Raw genomic sequence first — 22,645 nt, forward strand, 5'->3', positions numbered from 1 at the left:
TAACAAGAATGGTAAGAGAAATAAATTGAAACAGAAAATAAAATCTTTTAAATATATTATGTTATGGAAGGTATTTATTAAGATTCCATAAATAATTTTGCCTTTTCTATGGTGGGGATTGGTTGGTGTATACTACAACTTCTTTTGTCCTTTTTGATTTTAGTTTCCTTCTATAAAATACATAGTACAACTCACTCTCTTCTTATATAAACTTCCCTCTCAATAACTTTTCAAGATTATCTCCTCTTTTTCCCTCTACTTCTTCTTGCAAGTTCATAGAAGAAAAATGGAAGAAATTGATTCTTTATGGAGTTACCAAGAGGTAAGTCATTATTTCATTTCTCATCACAATTTCTAAGTGTTAATTCATTTTGTAGATTCTGCGGATTTGATTTTTTTTAACCTCATTGGTTATTAATGTGTCATTTACTTCTAGTACTATTATGCAGTCTTTTCTCGGGTTCGTTGAGTCGGGTTTAATTTAATTCATACTTCTCTTCAAATTTTTTACTCTGTTTCTGTGTTTGAAGGGTCCTTATTGTACTGAGGATTTATTGAATGACATTGAATTGGTCAATACTGTATTTTTGTAAAAGTAAATGATGGTGAATTCTCTTTTTCTTAGTTGATGATTTTTTCATATTGGACTAAAACGAGGTTAAATAAAAATATATACACTTTCTGAGTTCATATAATTTGGATTGATATGTAGTAATTATTGATTGCTTTTTGGGTAGGCTTAGTGGCTTACTACAAACTTTTTTGTTGGGTAAAAGTGGTACAATCCCATTTCATACTAGTTTAGAGTAGTAGAGTTTTATTACTAGAGTCAAGGTGTAATTTTAAGAATTAATTATGTTTTACATTTATTCTCTCTTTCTCAATTTATGTACTATTATTTGAATTTCGACAATTAGATATGTTTTTATTGTAATTTTTCTTATGTTTTTTAAATATTTTGAATTGTTAATTACTATGATATATATATATTTTTCCTAAATTTCTAAATATGTAAATTTTATTTTAAAAAACTAAACTTTGATATAATATATATAAATTTATAATCAAAATTAAAAAATTTGACTATCAAAATTTAATTACCAGAAATTTTCTAATTTTAAAAGCTTTGGAGTTGACTTATATCCTTCATTACCTTCCTAGTGGCCCCTCTCTATGACTTTACTAATACTCCCAACTTTGAATAACTTATTTGTGTTCGAATAATTATAAAATAGTAGGAGTTGCATTGAAAATTCTGTTACTTGCATTCTTTATGTTAGGATATCTTTCATGAGTGTTCACATGGCTAATTTGTGTTTTGGTCGTTGTTTATCAAATTCTTGAAAATTTTGTTATCACACTTTTTGTTATTTTTCAATTTTTTGAAAATTATGAAATTCAACTTCAGACTTTATGGCCAAACGAGTTTTGATATGAAATTTAACTCCGAAAAAAGTGAAAAATATTCATGGTCATAATTTATTTATTTTCAATAAAAAATGAGTGAGTTAAAAAAATTGATTGTTTTTTTTTCTCTAACTTGTTTTTTTGATATATTTTGTAGACAATGGATGAAATGAAACACAAGCTTCTTTACACAAGCCTGGAACTTGAAAGACTCAATATGGAAGCAAGTGAAGAAAAGAGGAAGAACAATCAATTAATCGAACTCATAAAATTGGCTTATCAAGAAAGAGATGAAGCAAGAGATCACCTTCACAAACTACTCAACAAAATCAATCAATCTCAAATCCACATCGATAGTCCTCGTGCTACGAATTTGCCTAAAGCAAATTCAAGCACGATTGAATCAAATAGCCTTAGTGATACACACAATTCATCCCCGGTTGAGTCCTTTTTGGACGTTGTTTCATCACCTGATCTCATGAACAACAACATTATTCCTGTTTCATGCCATGTTATCGGTCAAAAAGTAACAAATATTGATGATCAAGGTTCGTTGGTTATTGATAGACTTGTGAAGGGAAAGACATTGCCTCAACAAGGCAAGTTGCTTCAAGCTGTGCTCGAATCGGGGCCACTATTGCAGACATTACTTGTAGCTGGTCCGCTTCCTAGATGGCGTAATCCGCCTCAATTTAAACCGTTACATATTCCTCCGGTTTCGATTAAAAGTTGTGAAGGTGGCATGATGTTGACGACACAGAATAGTACTACTCAAAATTATAGTCATTTTGGTTCATCATTGATGAACAATTCTCAACCTTATTTTGAGATGTCTTGTGCATCATCACAAATGTTATCACCTTATTTAGGTCCAAATTGTAACAATTTTGTCCATATAGACAAGAGACAAAGGTTGCAGTGACACAACATTTTTGTATAAAACTGATTTTTTAAGTGAAATAGCTATAACTTAATGATTTCATTTCTGTTTTCAACATTTTTATGGTCATTTCTTCGTTTATTTGGTGATTTTTCCCCGTATGTTTAAGCCTTGTTGCTTGTTGGGCATAATTACTATTGGAGTAGGATAATAAAATTGCATAAGTTTCGGCTTTGTCATGAAAAATTACTCTCCTTAGAAGAGATCTTGCTTGTTACATTCTTTAGGGGACAAACAATTACTTAGATTCAACAAAGATTCAGTATAATACAAATTAACTTTCGCTTAAAAGAGTCTTTATAGTTTTTGAGGGCTCACATTTCAAAAAATTCTCTTTGAACTGGTGTTCAATCTAAGACTTCCAAATATTAGAAACTAACTCAACAAGGACAATGTGCACACTCAACATGTGATGGGAAGTAATGTATAGTTGGTGAAATAGTCCATCTGTGCATAAGTTTATCCAAATAACATCTTTATTAATAGTGGAACAAAAAGGGAATTTGAATTGAATATTGTGCTTCAATTACTAAAATACAAGGGAGCCATTTTAGCCATTTTCTCTTTAATTGTAAAGCACTGCATTTTTATAACAAACTATTAAGCTCTTACCCTTCAAATTGATCGTACACAATTTTTTTTTTTCATTATCTAATAATAAATTTAAATAATAGAATTTAATAAAATTTACGTATCAATCAAAATAAATAATGTAGTATCCAAACATGGTGTTAGTGTCATTACCGTTACGGTCACAGAGTGGGTCCCATTCATCTGACGTGTCATCTCACCCTCAGTAATTACCCAAAAAATAATTTAAAAAGATATTCGAAAACGGAACATAAACAAAAAAGAGGAAAGCGGTGAAAAACCGCCGGTCTTTTCCCCCAAGTCTAAAACCTCATTCTCCACTTCCCTCCCGGAGTAAAAATCACCCGCGATCTGCAGAAGTCAACTCCGGCGACCGTCCGTACACTTCTCAACCGTGGTGATCTTCATGTTTCTCTTTCCCCTTTATCCTGTTTGTACATTTATATAACGTAAAATGGACACACACAGTGGCGCACGTATTGTGTGTGTATATATATAGATGTTTTGTGTGTTGTATTGTAGATATAGGTGGTGGCGGCGGGTAGATTGGATGGGATATGGCGGAGCTACCATCGCCGCCGTTGAAGGACAACAAGCTGCTCAAAGGAGTTGTTGCTGTGGGTGGAATCACGTTTACTCTCGTCATATACGGAATATTACAGGCATATTTCTCAAAACCATGATCTTCATTATATATTTATGTGATTAGAAATAAGCGTGATCAAACTTTGTATGTATTTCAATTTAAATGACTGTATTTGACTGAGCACGTTTGAGATATTCATTTGACTAATGGATTATTAATTTGAATTATTAGAACTTGTGAAAGTTTGATTGAAAAGAAGGGATGTTCTATATCAGAAAGAATGTCAAATAAATTAAAACAAATAGAGTATGTTCTTTGACATTATGAAAATCTATAATTGCTTTAAGTATCATTGTATTGCTCGGTACTTATTTTGGTAGGAGAGGTAATTGTAATTGTACAATAGTGTCAAGGGCTTTAGGAAGAGGGCATTTTGCATGATCGTACGGAAAAGGAAAATGAGGGCATATACTTGCAACTTCGGTAATTTATTCACATGTAATTGAAAGATAGGGGGGAAAAATAAGCTTTACTCATTAGTGTTTACTACATAGAGCATTGTAAGACGTTTTTTGTCTAATGCACTGTGAACTTTGTTGAGTTGTTTATTCGACGTCATATATACAAAAGGGTTTTTAAAGGTCTTGGTCAACTCGACTCATTGCCGCTAGGTTTTAGTTTAAATATTTAGATTCCTTACTATGGTATAGTAGGCAACCTTGGGCACACCAACATTCATACTCGTAGGTCTGCATGGGTTCGTGTGTGAACCTCATATTTAGGTTACACGTGCAGAAGGGCATTGAGTTGTATATGAAAGGCTCTCATATACAACTCATTGCCTTAAAGTTTTGGGTTGAATAGGTAGATTCTTTTAATAAATTTGATAATCCTTAAAGCTTTTGGATGTTTAGTATGCAACAAAAGGAAATGGAGGAATATCATTGGGTAGTTAAGCTTAGAACATTGGGCAAGTTCTTGTCTAATGTGCTCTAATTTTGCTAATTCTAGAAGTTTTGAGTGTTCCATTTCTTATTAGGAATGAATGAAAGGAACGTTTTTGGTTTTAAAAATTCTAGTGTAAAGTATTTTCAATTTATTTATTTTAAAGGATTTCTTCCCTCGTGATTTGGCTATGGATGGATTCATGAGAGGTAGAGTTAGACCGAAGAAGTACTGGGGAGAGGTGATTAGATTGGACATATCGTAGTTGTAGCTTACCAAGGACATGACCTTAGATAGGAAAGTATGGAGGACACGAATTAGGGTAGAAGGTTAGTAGGTAGAAGTGCGTCCATACTAGTAGGTAGGAGTATATTGCTTTGTTTTCCTTACTAGTAGTCGTAGTATTACTCTTGTAATTTCTTTTTCTTCAATTTTTGTTACTATCTGTTGTTTCCTGTAGTTCAATTATAGTATTATTTTGGTATAGTACTGTTCTGCTACTATCTGTTATTTTTGTTATTATTTATTGTCTCTACTCTCTTGCACTTCTATTACGTCCTTTTGGACTGTTTTTATCTTGAGCCAAGGTCTATCAAAAAGGTATGTTGTTGACTTCTTCCCGCATGATTGTCTTCAGCTTTTCTTTTTTGTTTTGGTCCTTGATGGGATTGAAACAGGCTTATTCTATGTGGCTGAAAGAACACAATAGAGACAACAACAACAACAACCCAGTGAAATCCCACAACGTGGGGTCTGAGAAGGGTAAAGTGTACGCAGATCTGACTCCTACCAAGGTAGGACGACTGTTTTCAAAAGACCCTCGGCTCAATAAAAGCATAAAAGCATAAAAGAGGTTAGATAAGGCATATATGAGAAAGCAAATAACGAGAACGACAGGGATAAAATAGAGTAATCAAAGTACAGAAAATAATAGATATTCAAAGAACACAATAGAGAGTCTTTCCTATTTGATATTGCAGTTTCCAAATATAATCCTATCCTGAAATGGGTTTGCTGTATAGTTTCAAATTCTTTTAGTACTCAAGATTTTGTGCTTACAATGGGGCCCAAAGGATTTTACAGAGGAAGCCACAAGGTGCGGGTGTCCTGCAGGACAAGTTCTGTTCTAATTAAATCTCTTATAAGTTCATTATATAGTCACAAGAAGCCTGCAGGAAAAGCTCTTTTCTAAAGAATCTCTTGATAAGCAAGTCACAAGAGGCACAAAGACTCCATGCACGAGAAATATACATGCAAAAGAGCTATTGGAAGTCAGTATGATTGAGCTACCTCACTTCATTCATCTGCCTATACAGTATTTTGGAAGTATGGATCTCATGTAACACATGTGACGTGCTCATTTGAGAGATTTCTTAAATAAAGCTGTTGAGGTTACCATCACCACATATGTGAAGTTTCAAGAAGAACACAAAGAAGGAGGGTTATTCTCTGGCTTTTTCAACATTTCTCTTACAAGCATAGTGTTGTGCTTGTCATGAATGGGGGAGTGGCTATGAGATCTATGTTGTGTACAGTCAATTTATATGTGGTGTAATGACTTTCCAAAAAATATTCATGAGTAGTTACAATTGTGTAATTCCAGAGTTCAACCGTTCCCTAAATATGGAGTCAATGACTTTGAAGGGCCATTACTGAGTCAAGCAACCGAAACCAAGAAAAGAAGTCATATATGAGTTAATTACAACTAACTAATCCGCTTAGATTATACCAAGCAAAACCGTTTTGTAGTTTACTCACTAGTGTCATCACTCTTTGGACGAACAATTCTGTTTGTGCCAGTTGAGTACGTTTATTGGAGACCCAGACAAAAGCTTTGTAGCTTACTACAGAAACTCTGCTATTAATGTCGTCTGTCCCAGTTGCTTCGAGTAGACTTAACCATTTGACTTCTGACAATGAGAGGAAGAGAAGCCATTTTGAGTAAGGGCTCTTGAATTAGAGTTCAAACTCACCTTCTTCTATTTTCACCCAAAAAAAAGAAAAAAGAAAAAGAAAAGAAGGGGAGCATATGGAAGAGAAGAATAGAGCATAATACTATATTTAGCAAGCCATAAAACTAATTAGCATAAACGAAAACTACAAAATTTTAGGGTTGTTCTTTCATTAATAATTAATAAGTAGTCTACATTCACTTATTCTCTTTAGCAGTTGTCATTTCTGCAAATTTGTTTCTATGCCCATTTCCGAAGTTAAAGGACTTAGGCTAATCAAACCTTGATATGCGCCCTAACTGATAATTAGCCTGAGTGTGTTGTAATTTAGACATCATTTGAGTTTTACAGTGGGAGCACATCGTGCAATATAGTCATGTAGATTCTACTTAGGAAGCTTACCAGTATTACACATAAAACGAATCTTCTCTCTGTGATTATATGTCTCTTTTCTGTTTTCAATTGATTCTCATGCAAAATCTGCTACATTTTCCTTTTTTTACTTCCAGAGTTTACATGTTGAATAGACTCATAGTAACTTGCAACCTCCCGCACACCAAAAATAAAGGACTGATGTGATCACATGGAAGCAACTATTGACAATGATCTTTGAAGCATCCAATTCCTTGATCTATATCCTCTTCTCCATTTTCTTAAATTGAAGATGCAATTATTAGTACAAAAAGGCATCTCCTCCAGTTAACATTAGTAATTTTGAGGTTTCGTTTGCACTTTCTTTCTTAGCTGCATATTTCAGAGAAATCACATATATAAGTATAGCAGCATCTATGTGCTGTTCAACCGGTCACGCTTTGATCTCATGTTTAATCCCATATTAATAAAGCAACACATTTTGCGTTTAAGTTGGATATTGTGTAATTTTATTTCCTTGACATGATGATGAAATTTGTTCTTGCAGGAAAAGATCATGAGAGTACCTTATGGACCAAACAAAGACTATTTTATATACTCATTATTTCTTGTGTTCTGCAATCGGATTACCACTTCTGCAGTCTCTGCTGGAGTTTTACTGGTAATAGAACAATTCCAGGCTTATAAACACAGAAGACTTATTCATCTAATACTGCAAATGTACCCTTACATTATTCCAATCTCTTTTGAGAGACTCTTGATGAGGCAGAGAATGTTGTCTTCAATATTTGAGAAGTGATTCTTGGGAATTTTTGTCACACACTAGACTAAGCATTTGCCTCCACTTCGCTGATTTGCAGGTAAGTAAGAAGGCATTGGACCCAGTAGCTCCACTCCATAAGTATTGTATTGTTTCTGTGTCTAACATCCTTACAACAACTTGTCAGTACGAGGCAAGTTTTATCTTCTTCCTTATGGTTATATGAAATGAAGTAAAAGACAAAGTAGAACACATATAGTAAGCATTAAACAAAAATAATTGTGAAAAACAAAAAACATACACATATAAGATTTGGACAAATAAGATGTAAAGAGCTTTGGTAGTTGTGAAGTAATATCTAACAAGTACTGATCATTTTGATTCTTGCTCAGGCTCTCAAATACGTCAGCTTTCCTGCTCAAACCCTGGCAAAATGTGCCAAAATGATACCTGTAATGGTAAGTTAACTTGCCATTTAGGTTGTTGTAATTGCTGGAAAATGTAGTTTATATAGTTCCTTTGGGTAAGACTGGTTTAGAATTGTGTAGTCAGCTTCTATAATATAATTTTTGAATGTTGGCATTGCTGTTTCAAGGCTTCTAACTATGACTTTTGGTCCGTGAATCGTGATACCATATCCATATACTTTGAAATGGGAATTTTCCCATTTGTATGAAAATTTTAACTGGTGAATTTTCCCGTATGTATGAATTCTTTTCAGCTTCACCTACATTGTTTTGGTTATACAAGTAACATTATTGAGTATGCTTCCCATTTGAGACCCATCTTACTTTTCCTTTTGTCTTCATTCAGATCTGGGGTACTATCATCATGCAAAAGAAGTACAAAGGACCGGACTATTTCTTGGCATTCCTAGTCACACTTGGCTGTTCATTATTTATTCTGTATCCGGTAATAACTAATGTCTTCTTCTAAACACCTTTGTGTTTCTCTGAATTGACAGTAAGCCAAATTATTTTAGGAATTATTTTCAGGATATATTTTGCATGAATCCTTCATAAATCTTTTGCTTTGTATTAACCTTTTCTAGTAACCATGATTTATCAGAGGAGAAGTTGTCTCAAAAGAGTTATAATCTCTGGGAATCCTTGCAGATTTAGGGAAAAATAGAACACAATGGTAGTAAAAGATCCATATAGGTGATACCATCTAGTTGGATTAAGACATAATCATGTTGTTAAGTTCACAGTAAGGTCCAATGTTTGCTAGGAGTCATTTTAATCTTGTACATTTGTATGTCATCAGAAAATATAAAGAACTTCTAATGCTAGACAACCTAAATTATTGGATATTGGAATAATATGATTTCAAATGGAGCGAAATGAATAGAGGGGATTTTGATACCTAACCCCAACTAGAGCTTGGGATTAAGGTATAGTTGTTGTATTGGATCTCCAAAAAAAGGGAGATATGGCACCATACATGTCTAATGGTCTAATGGACAGGTACAATGGCCTAAATATGTTACGAGCACTGAATGAGGGATTACTGGGTTGAAATTCCTACACTCTTTTCTTGGGAAGACATCAAATTTTTGGGCTGCTTTCATGCTGACCTGAAACACCAGAACAAATAATTTACTGATTCCCTAGCTTTGGAATGAACTTGATTGCATGTCATTTATGTTGTTTACCTTGTTAAGGGGCTGTTTTGAAGCCAGTTATTTTATACAATTTACTAGCACTAAACAGAATTATGTACTTATGGCTGATTTTCCAAACTAAAATACGAACTCACCAACAAAATTACTGTTTCTGGCACACATGTTTGTGCTGGGAAGTATTCAGAATATATTTTGCTCTGCAGTTATATCCTCAAGGCAATATTTTTACAGTTTGTTTTTGGTTCTAGGCAGAAGGGGACACTAGCCCATACAGTAGAGAAAGGGAGAGCACCATTTGGGGAGTTTCTCTTATGATGGGCTATCTTGGGTATGAGAATTGATATAATCCAGCATTTTAAACCTTTGGTCATTGAATTAATGAACGTTATGAGAACCAGCTGGATCTCTTTGTAAAAAAAAGAGAACCAGCTGGTTTTGCTTAAACTTACTCTTGAGAATGAGTGCTCTAGAAAACTAGGTTCAAGCTTTCTATCTCGTATCTTGTATTTGAATGAGTTTGTTTATCATAAAGGTTTTTATAATGTTCTTTCTTTTCCTTCCTTGATATACTGTCTTTCACCTTATTCGTTACGATTTCGAGAAAAAAATTATCTAACTCCTAATGCTCTACGATTGGAGCCTAGTTAATCAACAACAACAACAACAACAACAACATACCCAGCGAAATCCCACAAGTGGGGTCTGGGGAGGCTAACATGTTAATCAAAAGGTGGAAATTATCAGAAAGTGTTTTATAGACTTTTTGAGCGATTAACATGTTATACATAGAAAATCATCTTTTGTTAGCTTTCTGGTGAACAAAATATATGTTACTTGGCATATTAAATCCATCTCTTTTGCATTCCCAACAAATTTTTACAATTCTATTTACCTAATGCTATTGCCCAACGAGCTCTTTTAATTGTTCAATAGCAGAGGAGTTATTTTGAGATAATAGGAGTCAAAAAAAAGACATCAAAACTTCACCCCACAAGTAGATACACAATTCTAACTTAAGAAGAAAATATACCCTTATTCAATTTTCTCTTTCATTAGTTTTTATTAAAAGGAGAAATTTAGTTATCTCCTTATTAGAATTGGATAGTAGTTTGTTAGCTTCTGAAACAAGCCTTTAATAAAGCATTTGATCTCACAGGTTTGATGGATTTACGAGCACGTTCCAGGATAAACTTTTTAAAGGCTATGATATGGAAATACACACTCAGATATTCTACACAACCGTCTGTTCTTGTCTTCTTAGTTTCACTGGTAAGATCTCATTTATTGCAGTTGCAAAACCCGTTTCTGCAACTAATGAGTGGTGTGCTTGAGTTGATATTAAGAAATTCAATCTTACACACCCAAGGGTGTTTGGGTGCGGCCTAATGGTCAATGAAGTGGGTTGAGAACCATGAGACCTCAGGTTCAAATCCTAGTTGAGGCAAAAACGCTAGGTGATTTCTTCCCATCTTTCCAAGCCTTGGTGGATGTAATAGGTATCCTGTGGAATTAGTTGAGGTGCATGCAACCAGGGTTAAAAAATAATAATCTTACATCTAAAAAGATTGCCGGACAAGCTGCTGAACACTTCTACAAAGTTAACAATTTTGTTATTTTCCATGTCTTCTCACTAAGCTTGTCGTTGTCTCCAATAATTTGTATGGTTTACTGGGAAGACTTACAAATCACGGTAGATGATTAGTTTTTAGTTGCCTCAGTCTCTTGTGGGATAGGCTTGGTGGTAGTTTGGAGCACAGTATCTGCTTCTCCTTTCATACCAGTAGTATTAGCGTTATTATTGTAGTTTCTTGTTCTTCGATTCCTATTACTATGTATTGTTTCTTGTACTTTGGTTATTGTATTATTTAGCTATTGTTATTGTTACTCTCTTTCAGAATGCTACGTCTTGTTCTTCGATTCCTATTACTATGTATTGTTTCTTATACTTTGGTTATTGTGTTATTTATCTATTGTTATTGTTACTTTCTTTCAGAATGCAATGCAATTCCTTCCTTTGTATTTGCCTAGGTTTCTTCACTCTCACTTTCTTTTTTCCAAAACTGCTTTGAAATGCTTTCTTTTTCTTTATATGAGATGAGGGTCTATTGCAAAAAGCCTCTCGTCCTCCACAAGATAGGGGTATTGTCTGCGTACACACTACCCTCCCCAGACCCCTCCTGTGGGATTACACTGGGTTTGTTGTTGTTGTTGTTCTATGTATTTGCTGAAACATTTTAATTGATTCTATAAAATAATCTTAAATGCAAATTCATGCAACAGCTGATGAGAATAAGGCTTGGTTAGCTTCCAAGCTTAAGTGTGTTTGGGCTTGAATTACGTTTCAGTTTAGATCTAAAGTTTTGACTATTCATAGCACTAGGTGTCTTCCAATTTTCCTCGATGTTCTGAATAGCATTCTTGCTGTGTACCGCATATTATTTGACCTTTATATTACATGATTGTGTGGATGAAACTCTATCCCAGACATCTGCATTCACAAGTGCAGAAATTCTTGACAGCTACTTAAGAACACAAGATTCGATGATATGCAGCAGCTGCTAGTGTATTGTCTGTTTTTGTTAGGCAGGATATTCGGTTGAATGACATTTTAAATGTTTATGGGTATTCCGCATTTGTATTAAGAATGTTTATCTAGTTTATGTTCCAATGACTAGATATGACTAGAATTTGTGTTTTATTTCCCATCTAGGTATGATATTGCAGGGCAATCTTCTCATGGCAATTGATTTCGTATCTCGCCATCATGATTGTTTCTTTGACATTGCTCTGCTTTCGACTGTAAGTTGTTTTTAAAATATATAAATCTTGATTTGCTTAAATGGAGATTTTCTGTTCTTGGCCAAATTGTGCAGACTCATTTGTGTCATTAAAATGTAATTATATCCATTTACGTTCTTTATTGCAGGTAGCAACAGCTAGTCAATTCTTTATTTCATACACAATCCGCACATTTGGTGCTCTAACCTTTGCAACCATAATGACCACAAGACAGGTAATAAGAAATAGTTCAAGGGTTTGAGAGAGAAAGTGTAATGTTTTCCACTTAAGATGTTATTAAAGAGTCAATTCCTATTGGTCCACAATACCTGCCCACAAAACAAAAATGTTGCAGGGATCATTAACCAAGTCTTCTTGATGGTTTTATTAACTCTCCATAGACTACAACTAGCATACGCATCATTCACATTATGTGGCATTACCCAGTGAAGTCCAAAAATAAAAAGATGTTCCACAGGTCAGCAGCGATTGAGTGTCTCAGGACTATTTTGGCACGTATGACCTCTGTGAGCAAACTGAAAGCCCCTTCGGTATCTTGTATAAGACGAACTTCATTTAAGGTAATCTAGCTGAAGCAGATAAACTTTGGGTGGTAATTTTGTCCTACATATTAGGCCAAGAGTCAATTATCCCATTTCGAGAGTGTAGCTTCTTGCAGCATTCTTTCACAGAGAAAGTCTTGTTTTGTCCCCAGATCAAGGAGTCAGTTGTGTCTTCAACTATGGTGCAAGTCCGTTTGGGAAGCAGGCTTAATAGACTATCGACCTCCCAATCCTGTACCAATCTCCTGAGATGGCATGGATGTCCCAGCTATTGCCAGTTCTGTTCTGCGTGAAAGTCATTTTTCCTTACAACTATCTAATCTTGACTTTATATTTACTTATTTCAACTAACACTTAGACATTATTATTAGTCTCTAGAATTCAAAAGTTTCATCAAAACACTCACCAATTAACTGATATTATTATTAATTTTTATTAAATTATTTTTTCTGGAAAATGTTTTTTCACTTACAAACCAAACACCATAATTATTGTCAAGGAAAATGACTTCTGTCTTACCAAATGCACCCTTGGTAGCCTTGTGCCTAACCAATATTGATGATGCTCGATTAAATTGATGTAGTTGTTGAGCATTTTGCTGTCGTGCTTGTGGTTTGGCCATCCCCTTAGCTGGGAGCAATGCATTGGAGCTGTAAGCGTTTACTTCACTGTCTCGTAGATTTGGAAGCTGAAACTTTCAGTTTCTGTTTTATTTGGGGAGAAAGTTTGTTTAACGGTTGATTTCATTTTTTCAGGTTATTGTCTTTGGGGCCCTTTATGCAAGAAGCTTCTTAAATACTAAAAAGAAACCACCATTAACTTTGGAGAACACAGAAAATAGAGCTTCGAGTCCACCAAAGGGAAATCCATAACACCTTGAAGGATTCCGATGTTTGCAGTAACTGATTTGACTTTGCCATCTCTAAGATAAAAACTAACTAAAGGTGGAATAGATAGGACTTCTATTGTAGGGACTCCGCGTGGAAGATTAGCTTGCTGGTTGGTCTCTAACAACTTGCATCTGGTGATTTGATATACATTTGAAACACATTTTAACAACCTGCGCTCTCACAAGCTATAGAAGTTGTGAGTTTTTGACCTTCAAGTTTCTATGTATTATTCCCTGTTTTTCGATGGTAGAGTTGTTATCTCTATCGAGGAAGGAGCTATACAATTGAAAAGGTTCAATTCTATCTGTTTGAGGCTTTCGTTGTAGTGGATCAATTTTCTTACAGTGAGGCTTGATCTTGATAAATATGGCAGCATCATTATAATTCAAATAATGTAGTATTGAGCTTCAACAATTAGTTAAGTCTCCCTCACTAACAACTCCAATTTAGTGGGCAACTCGTTATTGAGGGGGATCACAGCTTGATATATCACATACGTGTACTCCATAGTAGACTCAAGACGGATCTAGGAATTGAAATTTGTGAGTCCACTAATAAGTTCGACTCAGTTTATTTTCCCTTCTATATATAATTTCAAAGAAAAAATGGAAATAAAATTCCAACTGATCATTGGAAAACTACTTAAAGCATAAATGGCGAATTCAAATTAGTCCGAAATCAAATGTGAATATAGGATACTGAGTAGGCTAACAAAAAAAAAAGGAAGATTGATATGACTCAATTGTCCTAAACTTGGAGATCAAATGACAAAACCAATACTATGAGGTAATGATAAATCCATTGTTTGTGAAATATCATGTTGGTGTAACATTTATGTAACTGAGTTTGTTTACTACTCCCTCTCCATTTCAATTTATTTATCTTAGTTACTATTTAAATAGTTAAAGAATTTTTATTTATCATAACTTTCAAATATTAATGTCAAGGTAACGAATGCTTGATGTGAATTCAAATATTGAATCTTCAATTTTTTTTATTTTTTTTTACATATTTTGAAAGAACATAATAAATATTGTAAATTGTTAACTATTGTGATCCACAATATTTTTTATGTTCTTTCTAAATATGTAAAAAAAAATAAAAATTTGAAGATTCAATATTTGAATTCACATCAAGCATTCGTTACCTTGACATTCGTACATTGAATCAAGCCAAATAGATTGAAAAGAGGGAGTATGATTTATACCTACATAAAAAGTACTCTTTATGTCTCAATATGACACATTTTTTCTTTTTAGTCTGTCTAAAAAAATTATCCATTTTTTTATTTGATAAATATTTAATGACATTATCTACATTTTACCTATGTTGAGTCCCATTTATTTGGCTAAAAGCCACAAAGGTGTATTCTTCTAATTAAAAAATTAATTTATTTTAAGGATAATTTTGAAATATTATAAAATAAAATTTATATTTCTTGAATTTTGTGCTCAATTAAATTACATTACATAAATTGAAATAGAAGGAGTAGTATATACCTGGTAGGGCTGTACAAGACAAACCGATAAACCGCACCAAACCGACAAACCGAACCAAACCGGAAAAAAAACCCGACTAGTGGTTTGGTTTGACTTGGTTTGGTGTTTGAAAAAAAAACCCGACCATTATAGGGTTGGTTTGGTTTTAACTAAAAAATGTCAAACCGAACCCAAACCGACCCGATTATATATATACTACTTTTAAATTATGTTATACATAAAAATATTTATTAAAATGTAATTTATAAATATTTTTTAAATTTTTTTCATAATTTTTGTTTTCTTTCTTACATTTAGATTTGGACTTGATTAGCCCATCTAAATAATATACAAAAAAAACTTATCTTATAAAGTTATATTATAAAGTTAAAAACTTCAAACAGTGTTGTGCCTCCATCTTATATGTTGATATTTTGTACTAAAACTCGTTTTAAGAAGCACTGCTCTGTGCTTTTTATTTCATACTATGAGAAACCCAAAACAATCAGAAAAAAACAAAAAACCCGAGTAACCCGAAAAACCCGAAAAAACCCGAAAAACCCGAGAAAAATTGATATCGAAAAATCCGACTTTTATTGGTTTGGTTTGGTTTATAGATTTAATAACCCGACACAAATGGTTTGGTTTGGTTTGTAAAAAATCCGAACCAACCCGGTCCATGTACACCCCTAATACCTGGTATGTAGTCAATGTCAAATATCAATGATCAAAGAAAGTGAAATACAGAAAGTTGGGAGAAATTTGTCATCTAGTGGCTGTAGTTTAGTGGTAAGAATTCCACGTTGTGGCCGTGGAGACCTGGGCTCGAATCCCAGCAGCCACAAAATAAGAATTTTTTTTGCTCTGTAGCTTTTCATCTTCATTTTGGATTTCATGATATATTGATTAGGCCCAAACCCAATTTATGTAAACTTTAGGAAAAAGTACATAAAATACTCATGACTCATCTAGGCCTATTTAATAAGAAGAATTTTCATAAAAAGCTACAATTTAAATCATAGTTATGAGTAGTTAGTTTATCTAATTACCAATTTATAGCAATAGTTTTAGAGAAGAGAGAGAGACGAGTGAAATCAAGAGAGATAGAGGAGAGAAGATACATCCAGCATGCATGTCAGTTGAAACTGAAATATACAAATACACATATACACAATTTTCTCTTTCTTTCTCAAATCTCGCTCGCCTCTCTTTTCTATTTCCCGTTTCGCACACAGATACATAGATACACATATTAGCTTTGAAACTAAGACATAGATACACAGATATACATTGTGTCACCTTTAAAATAAATATACAAATATTGTCTGTATCAAATTTTTATGAAGAACAAACGGAAAAGATGTTGAAAAATGTTGTATCAGCCCTAATATAAGTGCACAATTGTTTTTTTCTTGATAATAGTTGATGCACATATACAATCTGATAATAGTTATATTAGTTTTGTGATACACAAATATAATTTTTTTGATACATAGATACAATTGGTTGTATCAATATGTATCAATTAAAGAAAAGAAAAATCACACACATATATAATTAAGAGTTGATATTACAACTTTTAAATGTAGTTTTAAATATTTACCACTTATAATATTTTAATTACACGTTTTAACAGATTTGTATTAATTTATAAAATATTCAATTTTAATCTATATTAATTGATTATTAAATCTCATCATAATCAATAAGAGAGAAAAAATGAGTGTGTCTTCCTTTTGTAATTATCAATTACTAGAATTAAGGGATATTATTAATTTACACACGTTTCCCAACTCCTATTTTTCTCTTACTGCAAATTTTTTCTTTCTCTTTCACCATCTTCTAAAGAAAACATACCTCATCCATATTTATATTCACGATTTCAGTAGCCCATCTTTCTTGGTGCATAAAAAATAATGTATATTGTATGCACAAAAATAAAAAGTTCTTCTTAAATCTAGAAAGAGCCCTAGATTTGTAGAAGATGAGTGTCACTACAGTGAAAAAGAATGTCACTCCAGTGAACAGGAATCAAACCCCAAGGAAGGAAGAAAAAAGAAACAACGATGAAGAAAAGCTCAACTTTTTCAATCCAGAAGAGGTAAAAAAGAAGGGCAAGATGGTGGCATCTCCTTCGTCTGAATATTCAAAATCTGATTCAGATTTTGTTCATCAAAAGCTACAAAAACATTAAAGAGTGTTCTTAGGTGAGAGTATTCAAAAGCCACAAAAAAAGATCTGGTGCAACATTGAAAGATGATTAAAAAATTTTCAAGTCAAAAAAGGTCAAACATGTTGTGAAGGTATTTTTAATAAATTAATTTTTTAAAACACATTTCTTTAATTTTTTATGCATACCATGTGAATGAAATATTTTTTTTTGTATGTATATTATAATTTTTGAATCTCTATTTATTGTACACGTGGATTCTGAAAAATGAAATTACTTGTGTTTAATACAATTATACTCATTGCAATTATAGTTTTTTTGGTATCAATTATTTTGAATGTTAATGATATGAAATTGGCAAGAATTTGATGCACAATTGATATATTTTGTGTATGTATGAACTTTTTACAGTTGATATTAAATATACTTGTGTTTACTATTGACATGAAATTTTAGTGTATAATGAGATGTCACTTGAACTTTTTGATGTATATATAGAGTGTATTTATAGGTAGTATAGTTGTCATTGTATTGACTGTGGATTCTGTGTTGGCATGAAGTTGGTATTATTTTGATATACTTTGTGTTTGTAGTTGACATGAAACTGATATGAATTTGATATAAATTTTGTGTTTTTAGTTGGCATGAAATTGTTGTGAATTCGGATATATATTGTGAATCACACAAGTTTAAACTGAATATCTATATTTATGCTCATTGGCATAACGATATGTGACCTGACCTTCTTAATGTATGTAATATATAGTGAGATTTTAGTTGTTGCAAGGTGAACATTGTGTTTATAGGTGGCACTTAATTGGTATATTGTCACGCCCCGGGAGGGTACCCTAGGCGCGACCGACACTCGAAAGCCATTTCTGACCTTCAAGCGAACCACCTGATTCAGTACACTATCATTCATTCACATTCACTCGGAAGAAGACTCACTCATAGACACACTATTCAAAATATAAGGGCCGAGGGCCAATCACTATCAACTCATCAAACAAGTATAATAAGACTTCTCAAAAATAGCAGTCCAACCTTCCCACACTCTAGTCTATGAAGCCTCTATCAAAGTCTAGAAGGTGCCGATGACAAGTCCATGGCTACCAAAAATCAGAATAAGGGAAACGACAACAAAAATATACAAGAAAGCTCAACATCCTCCGGAAACTAGAAGGACTCACCAACTAGCTGAGAGTGTATGTGGATCTTCAACGGAGCGCCGGTTGATGATCTCTAGTACCTTTCTCTTCATCATGAAATGATGCACGCCAAATGGCGTCAGTACATGGAATGTACGAGTATGTAAAATGATCGGATGAAACAAACATCAAGAAAACATCAATATCAACTCAGGATCTCAACTCATATATATATACATAACAACTCACTCAAGTGTCCTAAGTCTAACAAGAAATGGTTTAGACGGGACCAATCACAAGCCACTCAACTCAACTGACTCGGAGTACTATCAAGACCTAAATGGGAGTTTCTCTTATCCGACAACCATCACCTATGAGTCAGTGACAGTACAACAATCAGACGTTGTTGCCACATCCGTCCATACCTTGCCAGGGCATGAACGCCTCCCTAATCATGGATACCATCGATTAGTCAAGTCCTATCATTTTAGGACAATAAAATGGGAAACATCCGACTTTAACAGTTTGATCCCACAGGAAGCATCTGACTTTAACGGTTTCATCCCTACCTACGTTGGCGGCGTAGTTTCTGGGGTTTGAGTATGGACTATACTCTTACCTGCTTCGGTGCTCGATACTCCTCCCATGACTCTATGCTCATAAGACTCCCTCCAATCATCTCAAACAAGCCCTCACGGCTAGTTTCATGTGGGACATTGCCAACTCATCAACTCTATTCTCATTTCAACTCAATTAAGCCTCATTTAGATAAGCATTTATGACATCTCCTCAAGACTCATCACAACTCTATGGCTTTAGCTCAACAATTCAAGTAGAATAACACATTTAAGGAATTTGACCTATGCAACATAATCACATGGTTAAAGAGATCAATAAAACATATTAACAAGTCCTCTCCATCAACTCACACTAACAAAAAGGTTTTAGGAACTTCTTAGCTCAACAACATCAACATAAACAAAGTCAAATTTATAGGAGACAAAACTCATTCAAGCATAAACCATACCAAGAAACTCCATTTTCATGGACATCTAACCTCAAAGCAAGAGTATGGCACATGGGTGGACTCAACCCATGTTTTGGATAGCCTTACATACCTTAGAATAGACTCTTGAAGAAAACCTTGATGTTGGGTCTTCAATGGAGAACTCGAATCTTGAAGCTCTTGGAACTCTTCTTGTTGGAAATGGAGAAGAAGAAGAAGAGAGAGAGAGAGGAACTCCTAGGGCTTTTTTTAGAGATTGAGAGAGAGCTGAAAAATATGATCCCAAAATGGACTAGGGTGATACATATATAATTTGGGTAAGTTCCCAAATTACCCCTTCTCAAAAGTTCTGAAAATAGGCAAAAATGCTCCTGGTGCGATAGTGGCGCATCGCGCCAGTGCAGCGCCAGGCCGATTACGCCTAAAAACCTGCACAACTTTTAGTGACGCGCCGCGCAGAAGGACCAAACTACTGAGGCATGTTTTTGGTGCGATAGTGGCGTGTCGCGCCCTTACAGCGCCAAGGCCAAATCTTTCTGGGTTCTGGAAATTGGCTTGAAAATCCTGCACACCTCGTAGTGGCGACATTCTTGGCGCGATAGTGGCGCGTCGCGCCACTGTGGCGCCAAGCCCATATTTCCAGTAGTTGAACCCCAGGCCTGAAAATTCCAGATGTGCTAGTTCATCTTAGGATCGACATATCTTTTGACTCCGAACTCCAAAAGTTACATTCTTGGTGGCATTGGAAAGAAGACTCTACGACCTTTAATTTAATAGGTCATGGGCCACCCATATTGTCGTCCTTCAAAAGATAGGGTCGTTAGAAGTCAACCCCTTATGCAAACTCCTCCTCAAACTTAGCCACGACGAATCTTTTGGATATGATTTGGTCCTAGGGGTCCTTCATGACCCCACATCACCTCTAACGCTGCTCAATTTCTCAAAAACTCATCTTAACTCATGCAAATGCTCCACAATACTCGAGTTCGACCCTACCCGAATACAAGAAGGGTCTGAATCTTAGGGAAAATTTTGAGGGGTGTTACATATACTATGTTTATATATAGATTGTTTTACAGCTTGTATTAAATTGGTATAAAATTATTTACTGTGTATGTATTTGACATGAAATTTGTATAAATTTCATATGCTTATGTGTTTTTCTCTGACAGTATGAAACATACAAAAATAGTGATGGCGCAATTAGTGAGAGCGAGGTAACTGGTATCATTGCTAGTAAATTTGACGGACCACACATATCAAAAGACTATGCTCCTAATACTACTAATTATCCTATGCCGAGATTCAGAAAATTAGTTGCTAGATAGAGGATATGCTCATATATTCCTTCCTTTATTGTTTTTACTTTTACTAGTATAGTACCCGCGCGATGCACGGACGTTATAAACTTATGCTTATGATTTTATTTATTTGAACATGTAAAATCATATTACATCAACAAATACCTAATTACTATCTTATTTTGCAATACAATATACCTAATAATAATTGAAGAAAATAAATTTTATTTATAAATAAAATTATCAAATAACTTTTTGATGTACTCCAAATATCATAATTAGATACAAACAGTTCGAAAGTATAAAATGATTAAAAAATAAGAATACTATAATTTAGAGATTATTTGACAATCTCTCAAAATAAGTTCTTTTAATTATTTTCGTGCATTCAATATCATCTTTTATAGAAAAAAATATGATTTATTTTTATCTAAGCAAAAATCTTAAGTGAGAATTTACTTTTCCATTGTGTCAAATGTCTATCACAAACAAACTTTCTATCTCACAAAGATATAAATAAAATTTTAGTACATCTTTAACTTTCTCAAACCCTACTTATTAGATAACAATGACTATGTTATTATTGTTGTTGTTACAAAAATATACGGTGCAATTATTAATTAATTTTGTTTTACAACTTGACTTTTGAATTCTAGCTTCATCTCTTACACAAGATTTATGCTTTATTTTTTAATTGTTTCAATACATTCTCAAATTTTATATCAAATATTTTCAATATCATTTCTCTTTCCATTCTTTGCATATCATTGTTGCATTATCTATTATTTAATTTATTTTATGTATTCTTTTTTCATTTTTCTTATTGGTCAAATTAATTTAATTAATAATGTCACATTTTTATTTTTCTTTTATACATCAATTTCTCTATGATGATATCTTAGTTAACTTTTTTCCTTTAATAATATCATATTTTATTTTAAGTTATAAATTTTGAATAAATCTAAATTTAAATAGAGAAGTCATTTGACTAACTTTGTTATAAAATTTATTGTTTGTTATTATTAATGAATACCATTATTTTAATATATGCAATAAGCATGGAAAAAAATCTTTTTAATCCAGATATGTTGTTGGGGCATTAGTCAGCTCGAAAAACATAACAAGAAACTCATAGTGGACATATCTGGTTCGGAAAGCTGTCTTAAGAATATCTGAAGGCCGAATCCTCAACTAATGATACCCAAATCTCAAATCGATCTTAGAGAATAAGGCTTCTCTTTGGAGCTGATCAAATAAATCATCTATATGGGGAAGAGAGTACTTTCTCTTGACAGTCACCCTGTTCAACTATCTATAGTCAATACACATCCTCATAGACCCATCCTTCTTTTTCACAAATAACACTGGGGGACCCAAGGCGAAATAGTAGGGCAAATAAATCCCTTACTCAACAGATCTTGAAGTTTCTCCTTTAGCTCCTTTAACTTAGATGGAGCCATATAATAAGGAGAAATATAAATGGGCTTGGTGCCCGGCTCGAGGTCAATTGCAAATTCAAATCCCTGTCAGGTGGAACCCCTAGAAGATCAGTAGGGAATACATGCATAAACTCTCAAACCACAAGAATAGACTCCTTAAAAGGCGGCTCAACATCAGTATCACGAATAAATGCCAAATACATCAAACAACCCCTATCGATCAATCGCTGGGCCCGAATACAAGAAATAACAATACTGGGATAAGAACCACTCGAACCATTCTACTCTATCCACAACCTACTAAGCATAGCTAATATCACCGTCTTGGCATAAAAATCAAGAATAACACGATACAGAGATAGCCAATCCATACCCAAAATAACGTTGAAGTCTACCATATAAGGGATAATCATGTCCACCCACATCTCTTAACCCATCAAAGACACAAGACAGGATCAGTACACTCGATTTACTACTAAAGTCTATTTTACTGGGGTAGAAACATGCACGGGCACGTGTATAAGATCACATAGAAAGTCAAATCCAGAAGATAAATATGCTAACACATACGAATAAGTGGATCTAGGATTAAATAACACACATACAGGGTGATGACAAACAGGAACAATACCTGTGATGACTTAATTAGAGGCCTCAGCCTCGAGTCTACCTGGAAAAGCATAAAAATGAGATCC

At 33.8% G+C, this 22,645-nt stretch overlaps 2 protein-coding genes and 1 non-coding gene across 11 annotated transcripts; all 3 read left to right on the top strand.

Annotated features, from left to right (window-relative positions):
- The first annotated feature begins 226 nt into the window (after window positions 1–226).
- On the top strand, window positions 227–2,343 carry LOC129900704 (uncharacterized). Its single transcript, XM_055975723.1, has 2 exons — window positions 227–322; window positions 1,565–2,343. Exons 1-2 carry the CDS (start codon window positions 287–289, stop codon window positions 2,327–2,329), a joined length of 801 nt encoding a protein of 266 aa, XP_055831698.1. The 5' UTR covers window positions 227–286; the 3' UTR covers window positions 2,330–2,343.
- An 849-nt stretch (window positions 2,344–3,192) lies between these two features.
- Window positions 3,193–13,773, top strand: LOC129899146 (UDP-galactose/UDP-glucose transporter 5B-like). Of its 9 annotated transcripts, XR_008769479.1 has the most exons (13): window positions 3,193–3,335; window positions 3,461–3,600; window positions 7,341–7,454; window positions 7,654–7,746; window positions 7,946–8,011; window positions 8,367–8,465; window positions 9,426–9,505; window positions 10,334–10,446; window positions 11,888–11,976; window positions 12,104–12,190; window positions 12,434–12,536; window positions 12,671–13,170; window positions 13,274–13,354. XR_008769479.1 is itself a non-coding variant. In XM_055973970.1 (12 exons), the coding sequence occupies exons 2-12, from the start codon at window positions 3,496–3,498 to the stop codon at window positions 13,388–13,390; spliced, it is 1,032 nt and encodes a 343-aa protein (XP_055829945.1). In that variant the 5' UTR covers window positions 3,193–3,335; window positions 3,461–3,495; the 3' UTR covers window positions 13,391–13,773. The 9 variants fall into 9 exon arrangements, 7 of the variants coding, with proteins under 7 accessions (XP_055829945.1, XP_055829946.1, XP_055829947.1 ...); XR_008769478.1 differs by having other exon boundaries at window positions 12,434–13,170; XM_055973970.1 differs by lacking the exon at window positions 12,434–12,536 and having other exon boundaries at window positions 13,102–13,170; window positions 13,274–13,773.
- A 1,885-nt stretch (window positions 13,774–15,658) lies between these two features.
- On the top strand, window positions 15,659–15,730 carry TRNAH-GUG (transfer RNA histidin (anticodon GUG)). Its single transcript has one exon. It is a non-coding gene; the product is annotated as a tRNA-His (tRNA).
- Window positions 15,731–22,645: the final 6,915 nt, after the last annotated feature.

The sequence above is a fragment of the Solanum dulcamara genome, chromosome 8 (genome assembly GCF_947179165.1).
Source record: "Solanum dulcamara chromosome 8, daSolDulc1.2, whole genome shotgun sequence".
Classification (NCBI taxonomy): domain Eukaryota; kingdom Viridiplantae; phylum Streptophyta; class Magnoliopsida; order Solanales; family Solanaceae; genus Solanum; species Solanum dulcamara.

Coding starts and splice junctions, on each gene's coding strand:
- LOC129899146 (XM_055973970.1), top strand. CDS start 3,496: ATGGCGGAGCTACCATCGCCGCCGTTGAAGGACAACAAGCTGCTCAAA. Junction 8,466..9,425: donor CATTATTTATTCTGTATCCG/GTAATAACTAAT, acceptor TTTTGGTTCTAG/GCAGAAGGGGACACTAGCCC. Junction 11,977..12,103: donor ACATTGCTCTGCTTTCGACT/GTAAGTTGTTTT, acceptor TCTTTATTGCAG/GTAGCAACAGCTAGTCAATT.
- LOC129900704 (XM_055975723.1), top strand. CDS start 287: ATGGAAGAAATTGATTCTTTATGGAGTTACCAAGAG. Junction 323..1,564: donor CTTTATGGAGTTACCAAGAG/GTAAGTCATTAT, acceptor TATATTTTGTAG/ACAATGGATGAAATGAAACA.